Source organism: Hyla sarda, chromosome 1 (assembly GCF_029499605.1).
Source record: "Hyla sarda isolate aHylSar1 chromosome 1, aHylSar1.hap1, whole genome shotgun sequence".
Classification (NCBI taxonomy): Eukaryota; Metazoa; Chordata; class Amphibia; order Anura; family Hylidae; genus Hyla; species Hyla sarda.
The window spans coordinates 21,982,871-22,001,667 of record NC_079189.1 but is presented as its reverse complement, the minus strand read 5'-3'; the positions used below and the strand labels follow the sequence as shown (position 1 = coordinate 22,001,667).

The window sequence follows — 18,797 nt, the reverse complement described above, 5'->3', positions numbered from 1 at the left end:
TTCAGTTGGTTTGACAAAATCGAAAAGCAAGAGTACAAGCAAAAATATTGTTTCTTCCAGTAAACAAGGGAGGGATGGGGTGCAGAGACCTGCAAAAATATCACCAAGCTATAATCATTTGCAGCACTGGTGGCTAAATGATACTTCCAATGGGTAGAGATTGAAACTGAACTAGTTTTGGGCTATTCCCTGAAGGAGAGTTTATGGATCCAGAAGACGTCCCTTAGTTCTCAAATGATAGATTACCCGACGATAGCAGCAAAATCTCAAGTTTGCAGGCTACCCATTGATAAAGCTCTTCTTTCATTGACAATAGGAGATCTTCCATTGGGAGTAATCTAATCTCAGATACCTGATTGTAATTATAGAGGGTGGGGGATCCATGGTATAATGACCTATGGGGATATGATGAGAGGAGGGAAACTACTTACCTTTGAACAATTACAACAGAAGTATAATCTCCCCCCCCCCATCGACTTTTATAAGTTTTTGCAGATGAGGCATTTTATTAATTCCTTGGACCTTCCAGTAGAGAGTCAGAGCTCCCCAATAAAACATGCATATTTTGGGCCCAAGGCACTTACGAGAGGGATCTCCAAAATTTATCAAGCACTATTAGGTGAAAACCAGCAATTGCCTTTTTGATCTGGATATGAAGTACCTTCTCTACTGAGCAGTGGGCCAACGCCTTCACAATTAGCACTAAGATTTCTAAATGCGCATCTCACCTTGAAGCTGACAGAAAATTGCTATATAGGTGGTACTTAACCCCAGGTAGAATGTTTAGAATTAACCCTAATGTGTCAAATAGTTGTTAGCGATGTAACTCACAGGTGGGGACATTGATACATGTGTGGTGGGAGTGCGATCTAATTCAAGCCTTATGGAGGCAAGTCTGCCAAACTCTGTGTAATATAATAGTATACACATTTCCTTGGAGCCCTCATATATCCCTGTATATGGAAAAATTTAAAAGTTATAGGGGTCAAAAGATGACAATTTTACACAATAATTTTGGTGCAAGTAGTTATATTTTTTGAAGTAGTTATATTTTTTGAATAATCTAAATTAGGCATCTTTGTAACCATATGCACATACAGAATAAAGATATGGTGTTATTTTTACCGAAAAGTGCACTGTGTAGAATGTGAAGCACCCACAAGTTACAAAATGGCCTTTTTTCCATTTTTTCCCAATTTTGCTCCACAAATATTTTTTTTCTGCTTTCGCCATAAATTTTATGGTGAAAATATTGATGTCACCATTCTGATTTTTAGAAGGTGAGGTGGAAAATACGAAAGTGCAAAAATGAAAAAAAAAAAAAAAAAACTGTGGTCCTTAAGGGGTTAAACATTTTCTTCACCAGACAGAGTGCCCCATGTCCTTTGAGGGGGTTTAACCTGGAACAGTTTTTCCACCATATTTTTTGTATGGGCCATTTAAATACTTATATATGTTGATCATTATGGGTAGAAATATATGGAGATAAAAAAAAATCTGATAGGGGTTTGCTATAATCCAACAAAAATAATGGAAGAGGCAGAAGATCAAATAAACAAGGCAGCAAGTCAGAATGATGTGATAATAATGGGGGACTTTAAAGGAATAGTCCAGTGGTGACTCAGTGGTGAGCAACTTATCCCCTATCCTAAGGATAGGGGATAAGTTGCAGATCGCGGGGGGTCCGACCGCTGGGGCCCCCTGCGATCTCTCTGTACGGAGCCCCGACAGCCCGCGGGAAGGGGGCGTGTTGACCTCCGCACGAGGCGGCTGCCGACACGCCCCCTCAATACAACTCTATGGCAGAGCCGAAGCGCTGCCTTAGGCAATCTCCGGCTCTGCCATAGAGATGTATTGAGGGGGCGTGTTGGCCGCCGCTTCGTGCGTGGGTCGACACCCGCTATCTGGGCTGAGAGCCGCAGAGAGATCGCAGGGGGCCCCAGCGGTCGGACCCCCCGCGATCTCAAACTTATCCCCTATCCTTAGGATAGGGGATACGTTTTTCACCACTGGACTACCCCTTTAACTATCCTGATATAAACTGGGAGACTGAGACCTGTGAATCTCATAAAGGAAACAGGTTTCTGACTATAGCTAAAGACAATTATCTGTCCCAAATGGTGCAGAGCCTGACCAGATTATGTATTAAATGCTGGGATTATTAATTAAATGGACACTTTGGACGACTGATGTGGAAAAGGACTTGGGAATCTTAGTTAACAGTAAATTTAGCTGTAGTGACCAGTGTTGGGCAGCTGCTGCCAAAGCAAATAAAAACATAGGGTGCGTCAATAGGGGCATAGATGCCCAAGACAAGGAAATATAGTCAGACCACACTTGGAATACTGTGTACAGTACTGGGCACCAATGTACATGAAAGAAATAGTGGAGCTGGAGAGGGTTCAAAGACAGGCAACCAGAGTAATACGGGGAATGGGAGGACTACAGAACCCAGAAATATTATCTGAATTGGGATTATTTAGTTTAGAAAAAGAAGTATTAAGGGTGACCTAATAACTAGGTATAAATATTAGTGATAAACAAAACTAATCTGACGAATCTGAATTCGTTACGAGTTTCAGGAAAAATTTGATTTGCAAAGAATGCAAATATCGCAGCGATTCGATTGCACAAATCGCTTCATTAAACTCCATTTAGTGCGGTCCAGGCTCCAGGGCATCTAAAATGGAGGATCCACATGTGAGAACATAGGGCAAGGAATCCTGGGAAGGTGGGAACAAGGGTAGGCGGGATGACCCTGAATCACATGCAGGAGGCAGCCTATCAGCAGTCAGTCACCCCTGTGATGTCACAGCCCTATATAATTGGCAGCCATTTTGCAGCCTTTCACTGCAGAGAGATAGATAGGGACAGACAGCGCAGTGTTTTGCACAGAAAACCTTTTTTTCAGCAGCGATTCACCTCCTAGTCAGCATTCTGTTGCAGAGAGAGGGACAGAGAGCAGTGTGTGTTCCACAGACAAGCATTTTTACTGGAGTGATTCACCTCCCAGTCACTGTCTACAGTGTTCTATAAAAGAGAGGGACAGAGAGCAGTGTGTTGCACAGAACAGCAGCGATTCAGCTCAAGCAAAATCCTGCCTAGAAACACTGATAGGGAAGGGAGTGAAATGGTGAGAGAAAGTGCAACTTTGGGTGTAGTACACAGTGACTGTGTGCTTCAGCACTGTGGTGTACTGCTGGTGTTGTGCACAAATACTTTTTTAAGCCTACTGTAGCGCATTGTCCTCCCCTCATAAGTGCATACCACACATGTACATCTAAGTGGTGTACTATTTTGTTCTTGTTAAAGTCTCAAGGGCCTAGATACCGTGAAAGGTCAGGCAAAAGTACTCACCAGCTGGTGTTGTACAAAAATACATTTTTAAACGTACTGTAGCGCATTGTCCTCCCCTTATAAGTGCATATCACATAGGTACATTTTAGTTTTGTACCATTTTGTTCCTGTTAAATTCTTAAGAGCCTAGTTACTGTGAAAAGCCAGCCAAAAGTGCACCCCTGCGGCTGTTCTAGACAAATACCGTTTTAAGCGTAGTGGAGCATATTGTACTCCCCTCATATACACACTAAGTATGTCAGGCAGAGAAGTGCCAGGATGGCCACATGCAATAAAAAAAAATATCTTTAATCTTATAAATTATGAGGCACTTTGGTCTGGTCAGGCTGCCGCCACCTCCAGGCTCTGTCATTCTGTCACCATATGGTCTACTCCTGCTGCTGCCACCTGCTGGCTTGGTCATTCTACCACATTTTGGTCTCCTTCTGCTGGTGCCACCTCCAGGCTGTGTCATTTTGCAGCCATGTGGGCCTAAAAATTTTTTATGGTAGCATTAGCTACCATAAAACTTCAATTAAAATTTGAAAATGTATGTCTTAATTTTAGGGATTGTGAAGCCCTATGGTCTCCTCTTGCTGCTGGGACATTACCTAAAATATTTTATGGTAGCATTAGTTACCATGAATCTTCAATTAAAATTTGAAAATGTTTCTTTTAATTTTAGGGATTGTGAGGGATTGTGTATGGATTGTGAGGCCCCATGGTCTCCTCCTGCTGCTGGAAACTACACCCCTCACAGACCGTAACAAGTGGTCCAGTGAGCCTTAACACCCCACATGTGTTTGATGACTTTTTGTTAAAGTCGGATGTGTAAATTTAAAAAACAAATGTCACTAAAGTGCATTTTTCCCCCAAATTTACCATTTTTACAAAGGGAAATGGGAGAAAATCCCCCCCCAAAAAAAAATTTGCAACCCCATCTCTTCTGAGTATGGAAATACCCCATGTTAGGATGTAAAATGCTCTGCGGGCAAACTACAATGCTCAGAAGAGAAGAGTCACATTTGGCTTTTGGAAAGCATATTTGCTGAAATGGTTTTTGGGGGGCATGTCGCATTTAGGAAGCCCCTATGGTGCCAGAACAGCAAAAAAAAAAAAACACATGGCATACTATTTTGGAAACTGCACCCCTCAAGGAACGTAACAAGGGGTACAGGGAGCCTTAACACTTCACAGGTATTTCACGACGTTTCGTTAAAATTGGATGTGTTAATGAAAAAAAAAATTCACTTAAATGCTGGTTTTTCCCCAAATGTTACATTTTTACAAGGGGTAATAGGAGAAAACTTCCCCCAAAATTTGTAACCCCATTTTTTCTGAGTATGGAAATACCCCATGTGTGGACATCAAGTGCTCTGCTGGCGCACTACAATGCTCAGAAGAGGAGGAGCGCCATTGAGCTTTTGGAAAGAGAATTTGTTTGGAATGGAAGTTGGGGCCAAGTACGTTTACAAAGCCCCCCGTGGTGCCAGAACAGTGGACCCCCCACATGTGATCCCATATGGAAACTACACCCCTCTCAGAATGTAACAAGTGGTGCAGTGAGTACTTGCACCTCACTGGTGTTTGACAGATCTTTGGAACAGTGGGCTGTGCAAATGAAAAATTAAAATTTTCATTTTCACGGACCGCTGTTACAAAAATCTGCCAGAAAACTGTGGGGTGTAAATGGTCACTGTACTCCTTATTACATTACAGGAGGGGTGTAGTTTCCAAAATGGGGTCACATGTGGGGGTGGGGTCCATTGTTCTGGCACTATGGGGGCTTTGTAAACACACGTGGCCTTCAATTCCGGACAAGTTTTGGTGGCTTTTTTCCTATTTTCCCTTGTGAAAATGAAAAATTTAGGGTAACACCAGCATTTTTGTGATTTTTTTTTCTTTTTCATTTTCCCATCCAACTTTAATGAAAATGTGTCAAACATTTGTGGGGTGTTAAGGCTCTCTATACCCCTTGCTACGTTCTGTGAGTGACGTTCCGTGAAGTTTCCAAAATGGGGTAACACGGGGGTATTTATTTTTTTGCGTTTATGTCAGAACTGCTGTAAAATCAGCCACCCCTGTGCAAATCACCAATTTAGGCCTCACATGTACATAGTGCGCTCTCACTCCTGAGCCTTGTTGTGTGCCTGCAGAGCATTTTATGGGGTATTTCGATACTCAACAACAAAAAACGTGGTCTCAAAAGGCTGGAGGTGCTCAACCCGAAATGCAGTTGTGCATATATACTGGGGGAGCAGATCCTGCCCTTGTAGTCCGTTGCTAGGGGCGATCCCCAGCATAAATATGCATACAATGGAGGATGCCTGCAGTGGACTACAAGTGCCACTGCAGGCATCCTCCATTCTATGCATTTTTATCCTGGGGATCGCCCCTAGCAACGGACTAGAAGGGCAGGATCTGCTCCCCCAGTATATATGCACAACTGCATTTGGGGTTGAGCACCTCCAGCCTTTTGAGACCACGTTTTTTGTTGTTGTTTGTAAATTTATACGTGGAGGTGTGTAAACTTCATATGTTAATGCGCCTTGAATATTTTCCATGCAGCATTAGGGTTGCACCTGTGAGGCCATGCACCTATATCAGCCAACTTGGGTGGGGCTTGTAGCCTCTCTCCCCCTTCCATTGTATGTGTGCTTAGTCACGCTGGAGGGAACTGGGAGCAGGCTGCATGTCGACCTAGTGCTGCTGTAATTGCCCACTGGCCCCTGATTTTTGCTTATTACGCACAGGTAGGTTAGCGTTAGGTCCCGTGCCATCTGAGAAACCTTGGCGTTGGTGTGCGGGTTCTGGTGTGTCCTTAATATAAGGATACACTGGCGAATGTCTCAATTTTAACATCAGTGTTGAGGGATTAGCCAATGTCATTGTATACATCTACCACATTAGTGCACTTAAATTTCTGTATTGTATTATTCTAATTGTTACACATCCACACCGTTTATCTGGTGTAGGATTCTATTGTGGCACTTGTAGTCCACTGCAGGCATCCTCCATTGTATGCATTTTTATGCTGGGGATCGCCCCTAGCAACGGACTACAAGGGCAGGATCTGCTCCCCCAGTATATATGCACAACTGCATTTGGGGTTGAGCACCTCCAGCCATTTGAGACCACGTTTTTTGTTGTTGTTTGTAAATTTATACGTGGAGGTGTGTAAACTCCATATGTTAATGCGCCTTGAACATTTTCCAGGCAGCATTAGGGTTGCACCTGTGAGGCCATGCACCTATATCAGCCAACTTGGGTGGGGCTTGTAGCCTCTCTCCCCCCTTCCATTGTATGTGTGCTTAGTCACGCTGGAGGGAACTGGAGCAGGCTACATGTCGACCTAGTGCTGCTGTAATTGCCCACTGGCCCCTGATTTTTGCTTATTACGCACAGGTAGGTTAGCGTTAGGTCCCGTGCCATCTGAGAAACCTTGGCGTTGGTGTGCGGGCTCTGGTGTGTCCTTAATATAAGGATACACTGGCGAATGTCTCAATTTTAACATCAGTGTTGAGGGATTAGCCAATGTCATTGTATACATCTACCACAGTAGTGCACCTACATTTCTGTATTGTATTTCGATACTCAGGAGAAATTGTGTTACACATTTAGGGGGTCTTTTTTTTCCTTTTACCTCTTGTGAAAATAAAAAGTATGGGGCAACACTAGCATGTTAGTGAAAATTATGTTTTTTTTTACACTAGCAGGCTGGTGTAACCGGCAACTTTTCCTTTTCATAAGGGGTAAAAGGAGAAAAAGACTGCTGATAGTTATAGTTTTGCAACATCTGGAGGGCTACAGTTTAGAGACCACTGTAAAGGCAACTCACCGGTAGTGATGTCGCGAACATAAAATTTTCGGTTTGCGAAACGCGAACTTCCGCAAAAGTTCGTGAACCGGGCGAACTGCCATTGACTTCAATGGACAGGCGAGTTTTAAAACCCACAGGGACTCTTTCTGGCCACAATAGTGATTTAAAAGTTCTTTCAATGGGACTAAAACCTGGACTGTGGCGTGCCGGAGTGGGATCCATGGCAAAACTCCCATGGAAAATTTACATAGTTGATGCAGAGTCTGGTTTTAATCCATAAAGGGCATAAATCACCTATCATTCCTAAATGGTTTGGAATAATGTGCTTTAGCCTCCTTTAGGCATCACATAGTTAGATCCCCCCTTTAGACAGCACATAGATTCCCCCATATTATGCAGCACATAGTTAGAGCCCTCCTTTAGGCAGCACATAGTGGGATTTGAACCCAAGTCAGCAGTGCTAACCTCTGAGCCACCATGTTACCCTTACCATACAATTAATATGCACGGTTGCTAAAATGGACAGAGATGTCAGCAGAGAGTACCAGAGAAATTAGGCATGTACACATGGCACAAAAATTTGGTATTGTGGCAGCGCAGCTGTAGCAGCGCCCAGAAAAATTGTGGCAGCATAAAAAGTGCAGCACCAGAGGCCAGAAAAATTAGGCATGTACACATGGCTGAAAAATAAGAACAAGCGCATATCCAAGAGTCCAGAATACTCTATAATGTAGGACGGAGAGACAGACAAAGAAATTATTTTCTAAATAAAGATTTTCATCAAATAAGGAAACAGAGTTCATCCCTCTCTGTATGTTATTTTTGAAAATTTAAGTTTAAAAATCCCACGCAACAAGCGTTCCTTGGTGTAATGGTTAGTACTCTGGAAAATTCAAGTTTAAATTATCATAAAGTCCAGAAGACTCTATAATGCAGAATGGTGAAAAACACAAAGAAATCCTTTTCAAAAGTGCACCATGGCCGTGTAGGAATGCCTGAAATGGCCACACACCTTCCTGGACTGCTTCAGGACATCCTGTAAGCCTGGGTACTTGAGCACAAAGCGTTGTACAATCAGATTACACACATGGGCCATGCACGGCACATGTGTCAACTTGCCCAACCTCTATGCCGCCAGCAAATTTGTTCCGTTGTCACAAACCACCTTGCCGATCTCCAGTTGGTGCGGAGTCAGCCACTGGTCCACCTGTGCGTTCAGGGCCGACAGGAGCGCTGGTGCGGTGTGACTTTCCGCTTTGAGGCAAGTCAACCCCAAGATGGCGTGACACTGCCGTATCCGGGATGTGGAATAGCACCTGGGGAGCTGGGGGGGTGCCGGTGATGTGGAGCAAGACGCAGCAGTGGAAGAGGACTCGGCCGAGGAGGTTATGGAAGAGGATGAAGTAGGAGGAGTAGAGGAGGTGGGAGCAGACCTGCCTGCAAGTCGTGGCGGTGTCACCAACTCCTCTGCAGAGCCACACATTCCATGCTTGGCAGCCTTCACCAGGTTTACCCAATGCGCAGTGTAAGTGATATACCTGCCCTGACCATGCTTTGCAGACCAGGTATCAGTGGTCAGATGGACCCTTGCCCCTACAATGTGTGCCAGACATGCCATAATTTCCTTTTGCACAATGGAGTAAAGGTTGGGGATTGCCTTTTGTGCAAAAAATATTTTGGCCGGGTACCTTCCACTGCGGTGTCCCAATGGCTACAAATTTTTTAAAGGCCTCAGACTCCACCAGCTTGTATGATAAAAGCTGGCGGGCTAGCAGTTCCGACAAGCCAGCTGTCAGACGCTGGGCTAGGGGGTGACTTTCTGACCCTCCACTTCCTAAGCCTGCAGCATGCTGAATGAGGGTAAAATGGCGTCCGTGCAAGAGGTAGGAGGGTCTGGAAGGGAGGGACTGCTGCTGATTGGCTGTAATGTGTCTGCTGACTCTGACTCACAGGGTCAAAGTTTACTGCAATGTTAAAGTATAGGGGGCGGATCGAACTTCAAATATGTTCGCCCGGCGATGCGAACATGCTAAATTCGCTGAGAACTGTTCGCCGGCAAACAATTCGCGACATCTCTACTCATCGGCTTCCATAGGATGCAGGGAGCCACATCGCCGTCTTCTTCTGCCGTCCCCTTCGGATTCCCATTCTGCCCCGCCTATTGTGGGTGGGCAGAAAGGGGAAACCGAAAATTTACTCCCCGCCCCCTGATCAGCTATTGCTCGTCGCTTCTTGACAACCAATAGCAGGGATAGGAGGGGTGGCATCCCTGCCACCTCACTCCTATCCCTTCATGGGGATCGGGGGTGTCTTCGACAACCCCGATCCCCCTTAATTCCAGGTTACCGGAGACCCGTATGACCCGGAATAGTCGCAAATCGCCGCCGTGTGGGGGGGGGGGTCTAATAATGGACATTTGCACGGGGTGCCTGCTGATCAATATCAGCAGTCACCCTGGTCCGGTCCCCGTCTGGCGCAGGACCACCAGCTCGATTCTCACAGGAATAGGTACTCAAAAAATTTCAAGAAATTCAAATTATATTAAAATTACATAAAAAATATATTTATTCTCTTCAATTTTGACGCCATATGGTTTCCCTGCTGCTACATGCAGATAGTGTTGAGCAGCATAGGCCATATTCGAATTTGCGATATTTTGCAAATATATGGACGAATATTCGTCATATATTCGCTAAATTCGCATATTCGTAATATTCACGTTATATTTTCGCATATGCGAAAATTAACATATGCGACAATTCGCATATTTACGGAAATTTGCATATGCAAATTTTCCCATATGAGAAAATTTGTACGCCAGTCTCACACAGTAGTATTAGAGCCTTCTTTAGACCTCACAAGCTGGAAGCAGAGAGGGATGATCACTGTGATGTGTACTGTGAAAAAAATAAATAAAAAAAAAACAATATTCGTAATTACGAATATATAGTGCTATATTCGAGAATATTCGTGAATTCGCGAATATGCGATATTCGCGAGCAATACTACATGTAGACACTCTGCAGCAGTGATTCTAATATAGATGCCTGTAATCTGCATGTCATACTGAATAACAGTATTATTTAACTAACACAGCACACTCCCTATGAGTGTTAGGACAAGGCAAAGTGTTCTACACCCCTATTGAAGCTATATGACCACCTCCAGGCTGTGTCAATCAGCCACTATATGGTTTCCTCATGCTGCCCCAAACTCCTGGCTTTGTCATTCAGCCACTATATGCTTCCGCCACATCCACACTGTGTCATTCAGGCACTATATGGTCTCCTCATGCTGCTGCCACCTCCACGCTATTAATAGAGACAGGAAAAAAGAAAAAACACACAGGTGCCTAGTGCATTATCTCGGGTTAACAATCACGTTTAAATACATGATTATATTTTGCTCACCTTGAGCGCAATAGATATGCGCATATCCCCCCGATAGATGGGGTACAGAAGAGTGATGGTATCCGGAGAGTGCTGCGAAGCCGTAGGGAGCTGGAAGCCAATGCAGGGCTGTCCACAGTGCATACAGGAGAATAGGTATCCAATCTGAGGAAGGGTTAATACCCGAAACGCGTCATTGGTTAAAATAAAAATTCCTTTTATCTGAATACCGACTTGAGCGTATCCATTGGGAGAAGCAGTGCCTAAAGAGGGTTTTTCTACCTATTCACCTCCACGCTGTGTCATTCAGCCACTATATGGTCTCCTCATGCTGCCGCAAACTCCACGCTGTGTCATTCAGCCACTATATGGTCTCCTCAAGCTTCTTCAAACTCCAGGCTGTGTAATTCAGCCACTATATGGTCTCCTCATGCTTCTGCAAACTCCAGGCTGTGTCATACAGCCACTATAGGCTTCCGCTACCTCCTGGCTGTGACATTCAGCCACTATATGGTATCCTCATGCTGCTGCAAACTTCAGGCTGTGTCATTCAGCCACTATATGTTATCCTCATGCTGCCGCCACCTCCAGGCTAATTCATTCAGCCTCTATATGGTCTCCTCATGCTGCTGCCTCCTCCACTCTGTGTCATTCAGCCACTTTATTGGCTCTTTATTCTGCCGCAAGCTCCAGGCTGTGTCATACAGCCACTATATGCTTCCGTCACCTCCAGGCTGTTTCATTCAGCTTCTATATGCTTCCCCACCTCCATGCTGTGTCATTCAGCCTCTATATGGTCTCCTCATGTTGCTGCCACCTCCACGCTGTGTCATTCAGCCACTATATGTTCTCCTCATGCTGCCGCAAACTCCAGGCTGTGTCATTCAGCTACTATATGGTCTCTCATACTGCTCTCACCTCCACGCTGTGTCATTCAGCCACTATATGGTCTCCTCATACTGATGCCACCTCTACTCTCTTTCATTGTGCCACTCTGCGACAGTGATTCTAATAGCGACGCCTCTGATGTGCATGTCATACTGAATAACTGTATTATTTCACTGACCCAGCACACAACCTTTGCGTGTTACAGCAAGGCAAAGTGTTCTACACCCCTATGGAGGCTCTCTGTAGGCCAGAAATTGCAGTTTTTAATAGTGATTAACCGCAAATAAATTCAGAACAAAAAAATTGGGGGGGGGGGGGGGGGGATTCAACGAATCGGACAATTTTTTTTTTTTTTTTTTAAATGTGTGCATCTCTAATAAATATATTAGGGGACCATATAGAGATCTCACCCATGACCTATTTATACCCAGGACTGTATTCTTAACAATGGGGCATCCTCTATTTCTTGAAGAAAGAATGTTTTTACACCAGCACAGACGGGGGTTCTTTACGGTAAGAGCAGTTAGACTATGAAACTCTCTGCCAGAGGAGGTGGTCATGGTGAACTCTGTAAAAGATTTCAAAAGGGATCTGGATGCATTTTTGAAGAATAATAACATTGCTGATTATGTATACTAGATTTATAGGGACAGAACGTTTATCCGGGGATTTATTCTGATGCCATATTTGGAGTCAGGAAGGAATTTTTACCTCTAGTATGAGTTTTTTTTTTGCCTTCCTCTGGATCAACTCAGTAGGGACTCATTAGGGCTATATGTTTAACTCGGGGACTCTGTTTTTTTTTCAACCTTATGAACTATGTTACAATCATATCCCCCTTAAACGTCTCTTCTCAAGACTAGACAAATTTCTAATCTTTCCTCATTTAAAAAGATCCTTCTTAAAATGAAAAAAATAAAAACGAGACCCCCCTTATCCACCAGTACCTCTTTTAATACACACACAAAAAAATCATCTTTTTTTCTCTTCTTGATCCAAGGTAGTTCTGGTACTATTCCTGTTAAAAAAGTTAGTTATGCATAAAGCATCCCCAGATTAATGTATGTAAGCTGGTTCAGCCAAAATAAAGCACCTGTGGTTCGTGTTTATGCCAAACAGACTTTTTGGGAATGTTTCGACCGAAATCGGGTTTTACCAGGTTTGATTCACTCAACACTGAGGATTTTAAATAACATAAGAGAAGGAGTCAAACACTAAAAATGTTCATCACATCTGAAAAATACCATCATCTAATGAACAGAAGAAGAGTGTGGTGAATTTCCAAGATAGCAAACTATAAAGCTTTTATGTGATTTGTGCCAAACACAACATATTTACGTGAGTGGGATAAGATCCATGAATCAAAACCCTTATCTGTGATACAAAGTGTTGCTCAGTAAAGCATTTTTTTTGAGTATTTAGGAAATTGGCCAAAGGATTTTTTGCTATGGTGCTCTTTTGAATGCAACAGTAAAATATCAAGTTATTCCTACATACTGTATAAACAGCATGTCCTTTTTTGTGAATATGTTGGTCCCTATCTACAGCCTTAAAAAAAGATGTGAATATTTCTAGTAAAAATGCCTACAAAACTATTCAACATTTCTCAGCTGTTTTTCAGTCTTATACACTTTAAGAATTCTGGCACATATACTCTTACACTGCCTAAGACCACAGTTTTTTTTTTTTTTTTGTATGCTGTAAGGCACCCACTGGCCCTCAAATCACGCCCCTTTTTGAGCCAGCCACACCCCCTTCTGTGAACGGACAAACCCTTTTTTCAGCTTTTCTCTATGGAATGTCGGGTTTGTTCGATTTTTCTGGTGCAGACTGGTGCAGACTGGCGCAGACACTATGCGCCAAAACAACCCAACAAAAACTAGTCGGTTTTAGCTTAGTAAATGAGGGCCATTATGTTTTTTTCCCTGATAAACACTACATGATAGTAATTTGAACTAGAATTTTCGCCTTTGTTTGACTTAGGAGTGTTAGTGAGGCAATATATAGTATAGTTGCATTCTTGACGTGTTGTTTCTTACCTGTGTGTATCCATAAAGATTCAGTAGTTGTGCTATGGGAATAGTTGTTACCGATAGAAGATCTCCAATAAAACCTGCAATGTTCTCTTCTCCTGTGCAGTAGTAGTTGGGTACAGTAGCTCCAGGGCCTGATAATATTTGTATTGTGCTTTTTACCGCTTTATTGGCATTGGTACAGGAATCAGACACATAGAATCCTAATGTCAAATTGGGCAAAAGGAAAGAATTTCTATTCACTTCCTCAACAGCAAATTGAAAATCCAAAAAGTATTTGTAATTGGATAAAAGGGATCTGTAAATAAGCATAACATTTCATAACTTATATCACAATCACTGTTATATTTCTTATTATTTCATTTCAAATTAATACATCTCAGTGAAGATGATGCAGCTCGAGTCGGTAGCTCGCGTCATTCCATCTTAGCGGCCATTGGACGAGTATACACGTCCATGGTCGTTAAGGGGTTAATCTCCTCTTCCCTTTTGATCCTCTATTTTATATAACTGTCATTTTTATCATCTCTGTTCAGGTAGAAACATTAGGAGCAGGAGGAAAACTCCATTTCCTATCTCTCAGAAAACAAACAAAATAAAAAAATTGAATAAATTCATAAAAAATAATAAACTTTTTTTTTTGTTCGTCTCTTAAAAGTAATATTTCTATAAATTTTCTCCAATACCAATTGAATATGACCAAACAAAATAAAAAAAAAATTTGCTTCCTCTTTTCCACATCTAAGACAGCTTACATCTTACATCTTCTGAACCCTATACAATTTTGGAGCATAATATACTCTATGGATCATACTAAATGTATTTAACCCCTTAAGGACCAAGCATTTTTCTGTTTTTACACTTTTTTTCCTCCTTACCTTTTAAAAATCATAACCCTTTCAATTTTGCACCTAAAATCCATATGAGGGCTTATTTTTTGCGCCACCAATTCTACTTTTTAATGACATCAGTCATTTTACACAAACATTTATGGCAAAACAGAAAAAAAAATCATTGTGTGACAAAATTTAAGAAAAAACACAATTTTGTAAATTTGGGGGCTTCTGTTTCTAGGCAGTACATTTTTCGGTAAAAATGACACTTTATCTTCATTCTGTAGGTCCATACAATTAAAATGATATCCTATTTATATAGGTTTGATTTCGTCATACTTCTGGAAAAAATCATAACTACATGCAGGAAAATTTATACATTTAAAATTGTCCTTTTCTGACCCCTATAACTTTTTTATTTTTCCACGTACAGGGTGGATTGAGTGCTCATTTTTTGCGTCGTGATCTGAAGTTTTAATCGGTACCATTTTTATTTTGATTCGACTTCTTGATCGCTTTTTATTCCTTTTTTTATGGTATGAAAAGTGACCAAAAATACGCTATTTTGGACTTTGGAATTTTTTTGCGTGTACGCCATTGACCGTGCAGTTTAATTAATGATATATTTTTATAGTTCAGACATTTACACACGCGGAGATACCACATATGTTTATTTTTATTATGGTTACATATTTTTAATATGGAATTTGGGAAAAGGGGGGCGATTTAAACTTTTAATAAGGAAGGGGTTAATGTGTGTGTATTTAAACTTTTTTTAAACTTTTTTTTTTTACACTTTTAGTCCCCTTAGGGGAATTTTAAGAGGAATCATTAGATTCCTCATACAGATCATTGTGGTTTCATAAAACCACAATGATCTGCGTGGTCTGCGCTCGATTGATAAAGCCTGGCCCTGCAGCAGGAGAGGCCGCAGCAGGAGAGGTAAGCCCTCAGGCTACTGAGTAGTGGATCACTCCCCCGTGATCGCGCTGCAGGGGTGCGATACACCCCACTTGACCACCAGGGACTTAATACAGGCACCTTTAGACGCCGCTGTCAACTTTGACAGCGGCGATCTAAAGGGTTAATAGCCATCCGCGGTGACCGCCGCATGTCGGCTATTAACGCCGGCCCCCAGCTACAAGAATCAGCTGGGGGCTGGCCGGTATGACGCGGGCTCGAGTCGGGAGCCCGCGTCATACCCCGGTAACGGCCATTGGACGAGTATAGACGTCCATGGTCGTTATCGGGTTAAAGGAAAACTGTCAGCTTTCTTCCCCCGCACTAACCAGCGGGACTGGCTGGTAGTGCAGGGGATGCTGATCAGTTTAATGCTTACCGTGCCCAGAAACGCCGTGCCGTTCGAACGTAATCTTCTATTTTCAGTATATGCTAATGAGGTGCTAACTTGCATCGGCCGGCTAACTGGCACTCTGACGTCAGTGCCGCCTGCCGCAGCGCCACTAAGCTCATCAATATTGATGAGCTAGGTGGCATTATGGCAGGCAACACTGATGTCAGAGTGCCATAAAAATAGAAGATTATGGCCAAATGGCGCGGTGGATCAGCACCCCCCGCACTAACAGCCAGTAACGCTGGTTAGTGTGATGGGAGAAAGCTGACAGTTTCCCTTTAAATGATAATTGTGGTTTAGCAAAGCATAATTAATATTAGAGTTGCTTCCCTTAAACTGACTGACTTCCATGACTCCCAGCTCCCTCTTCAAATTTTATAGATTTTGAACTGTAGACTATCTTATGGGTACTCTAGTCAATGTTTTCATGGTTCCACTAGGATTTTAACTAGTAGCAGTGCCGGAGTAGCAATTTACACCTCATTAATCCCTTAACGACAATGACCGTAAATGTACATCATGTGACGTTGTACTTAACGCACCATGACGTATATTTACGTGCCGCCATGATCGCGAGCACCGGAGCGGTGCTCGCATCATACGTGGCAGTCCAGGCTGCTATCAGCAGCTAGGGACCCGCTGGTAATGGCGGACATCACGCGGATGTCCGCCATTAACCCCTCAGATGCCATGATCAATACAGATCATGGCATCTGCAGCAGTGCGGTACTTTGAATGGATGACCGGATCGCCTGCAGTGCTGCCGCAGGGATCAGATCATCCAGTATGGCAGCCGGAGGTCCCCTCACCTGGCTCCTGCCGTCTCTCGGGGTCTTTTGCTCTAGTCTGAGATTGAGCAGACCAGAGCAGAAGATCACGGTGCTATGTCCTATACATAGCACTGAAACATATTAGCAATCAATAATAGTCCCCTATGGGGACATAAAAAGTGTAAAAAAAAAAAATGTAAAATAAAAAAGTAAAAAAAAGTGAAAAATCCTCTCCCACAATAAAAAAGTAAAATGTCAGTTTTTCCCATTTTACCCCCAAAAAAGCGTTAAAAAATTAATTAATACACATATTTGGGATAGCCACATGCGTAAAAGTCTGAACTATTAAAATATATTGTTGATTATCCCGTACATTGAACGGCGTAAATTTTTGTCACATTTTATTCCACCCAAAATTTATAAAAAAATGTATAAAAAGTAAAACATAAGAAAAAGGGGAACTGATAGAAACTAAAGATCATGTTGCAAAAAATTAGCCCCCTTATCGCCCCATATACAGAAAAATTAGAAAGTTATAGGTGGTCAAAATTGGGCAATTTCAAACATATTAATTTTGTTAAAATGGTTTGAGATTTTTTTTTTAAGCGGTACAATTATAGAAAAGCATATAACATGGGTATCATTTTAATCGTATTGACCCACAGAATAAAGAAAACATGTCCTTTTGACCAGAAAGTGTACAGTGTGAAAACAAAACCTTCCAAAATTTGCTAAATTATGGTTTTCTTTTCAATTTTCCCACATAAATAATATTTGTTTGGTTGTGCTGTACATTTTATGGTAAAATATGTGATGTAATGACAAAGTACAATTGGGATGCAAAAAACAAGCCCTAATATGGGTCTGTGGATGGAAATATAAGAGAGTTATGATTTTTAGAAGGCAAGAAGGAAAAATGAAAATGCAAAAACAAAATTGGACCTGGTCCTTAAGGGGTTAAGGGGCACCTGTTGCTTACAAAACTATCTGATTGATCTGAGTGTTCAGACTTCTGCCAATCGTGTTACCAAGCCTGGTGAAGAGGGTGCATCCATGGACTTCTCTTCTTGCTCTGTGTCAGGTGATTGAGACACGCTAAATAAACTTACATTGAAAATGTATCTGTCATGAACTGAGGAGGGGGGGGCAGGGAGAAGTGAGCCCTAAAGCTGTCCCTATATGAACAGGTTAACTGAAAGTCAGAACAATAAATGGGTCAGGAAATCAATAGCACTGTTCTCACTGGACACTCCACTCCAAGCATGGAGGGACATCAATATCAAAGCCAAATTGACTCTCCACCAAGTGATCAAGATACTGGCTTAGGAGGAAACAAAAATCCTAAATACAAGCAAACATGGGTACAGGCACAAGACTTACTCACTCCTAGAAAAACAGAATAGCACAAGATTTAGAGCAGAATTCTATATTTGGAGTTGCAGGATCAAAAAAGTCAAAACAGGACTGACTTAATGCACAGTGTGAATACAAACTAAGGCAACACAAAGCAAATGCAGAACGAACATGCACTAATAATAAAATTCGACAAATGTAATGAAACAGCAGATAACCAAAACTCAGGATATGTGCTCAGATAAAAAACATAGCTAAGGTGCATCATAAACAAGACATGGTCAGAGAACAGGTCTAATTACCAGCAGAGAGTTCCAGCAGAGCTAGGGTCTAAATAACCCCACCCAGGATCCCATAGGCTAGAAGCATTAACTCTTCCTAAACCAGGGAAAATTAACATAGAAACTGTTCAGACAAAAACAATGTTTGAACAGGACCCAAGGAAGAAAATACAAAATACAGAAAAACGAACATTACAGTATCTCGATCAGTTGACACAGAATCATGAGCGAGAATGCCTTGAGCATCGGCTCCCCCTGGCTGTTTTTTTTTGATTTTTCAAGTTACCCATTGAACCTCAGATGTCATTCAACAATCATTTATTGATTCTAATCTCATCCAGCATCTTTAAGGGAGCTCGAATAATTAAAGTAAAACTAACATCTAGCACAATTTGGAAATTAAATCATGACATCAATGCAATGGGAAAATCATGCTAGGAGATATGATCCAATTTAACAGCAAAATCATTTTTCCTATATTTTTCCACTATAGCAGTCATTTGACATTTTCACTTACCCATAGCAAAACATAACACTCTGATATGTATTAGTTTTAAATTCATCCATGTTCAAATTCACAGTAAATATTCCTCCGATAATTATGTCTCCATCTTTATAATATCCATAATTTTCTATTGCTTTTTTCATCCATAAACTACAGGTAGGAGATGAGGTCAAAGTCACACAAAGTATTAGATGAAGGATGATCATAGCTGTTATTACTGGATGACTAGACATGA

General features: G+C 42.0%; 1 protein-coding gene across 1 annotated transcript in view; it reads right to left on the bottom strand.

Annotated features, from left to right (window-relative positions):
• LOC130369122 (G-protein coupled receptor family C group 6 member A-like) overlaps positions 1–18,636 on the bottom strand; it is a 135,674-nt gene extending 117,038 nt beyond the window's left edge. The window contains exons 1-2 of the mRNA XM_056574335.1: positions 18,575–18,636; positions 13,473–13,669 (exon numbers count right to left, since the gene is read on the bottom strand). Of these exons, the coding sequence (XP_056430310.1) occupies positions 13,473–13,669; positions 18,575–18,620 (243 nt within the window). The 5' untranslated portion in view covers positions 18,621–18,636. The remainder of the gene's footprint in view (positions 1–13,472; positions 13,670–18,574) is intronic.
• Positions 18,637–18,797: the final 161 nt, after the last annotated feature.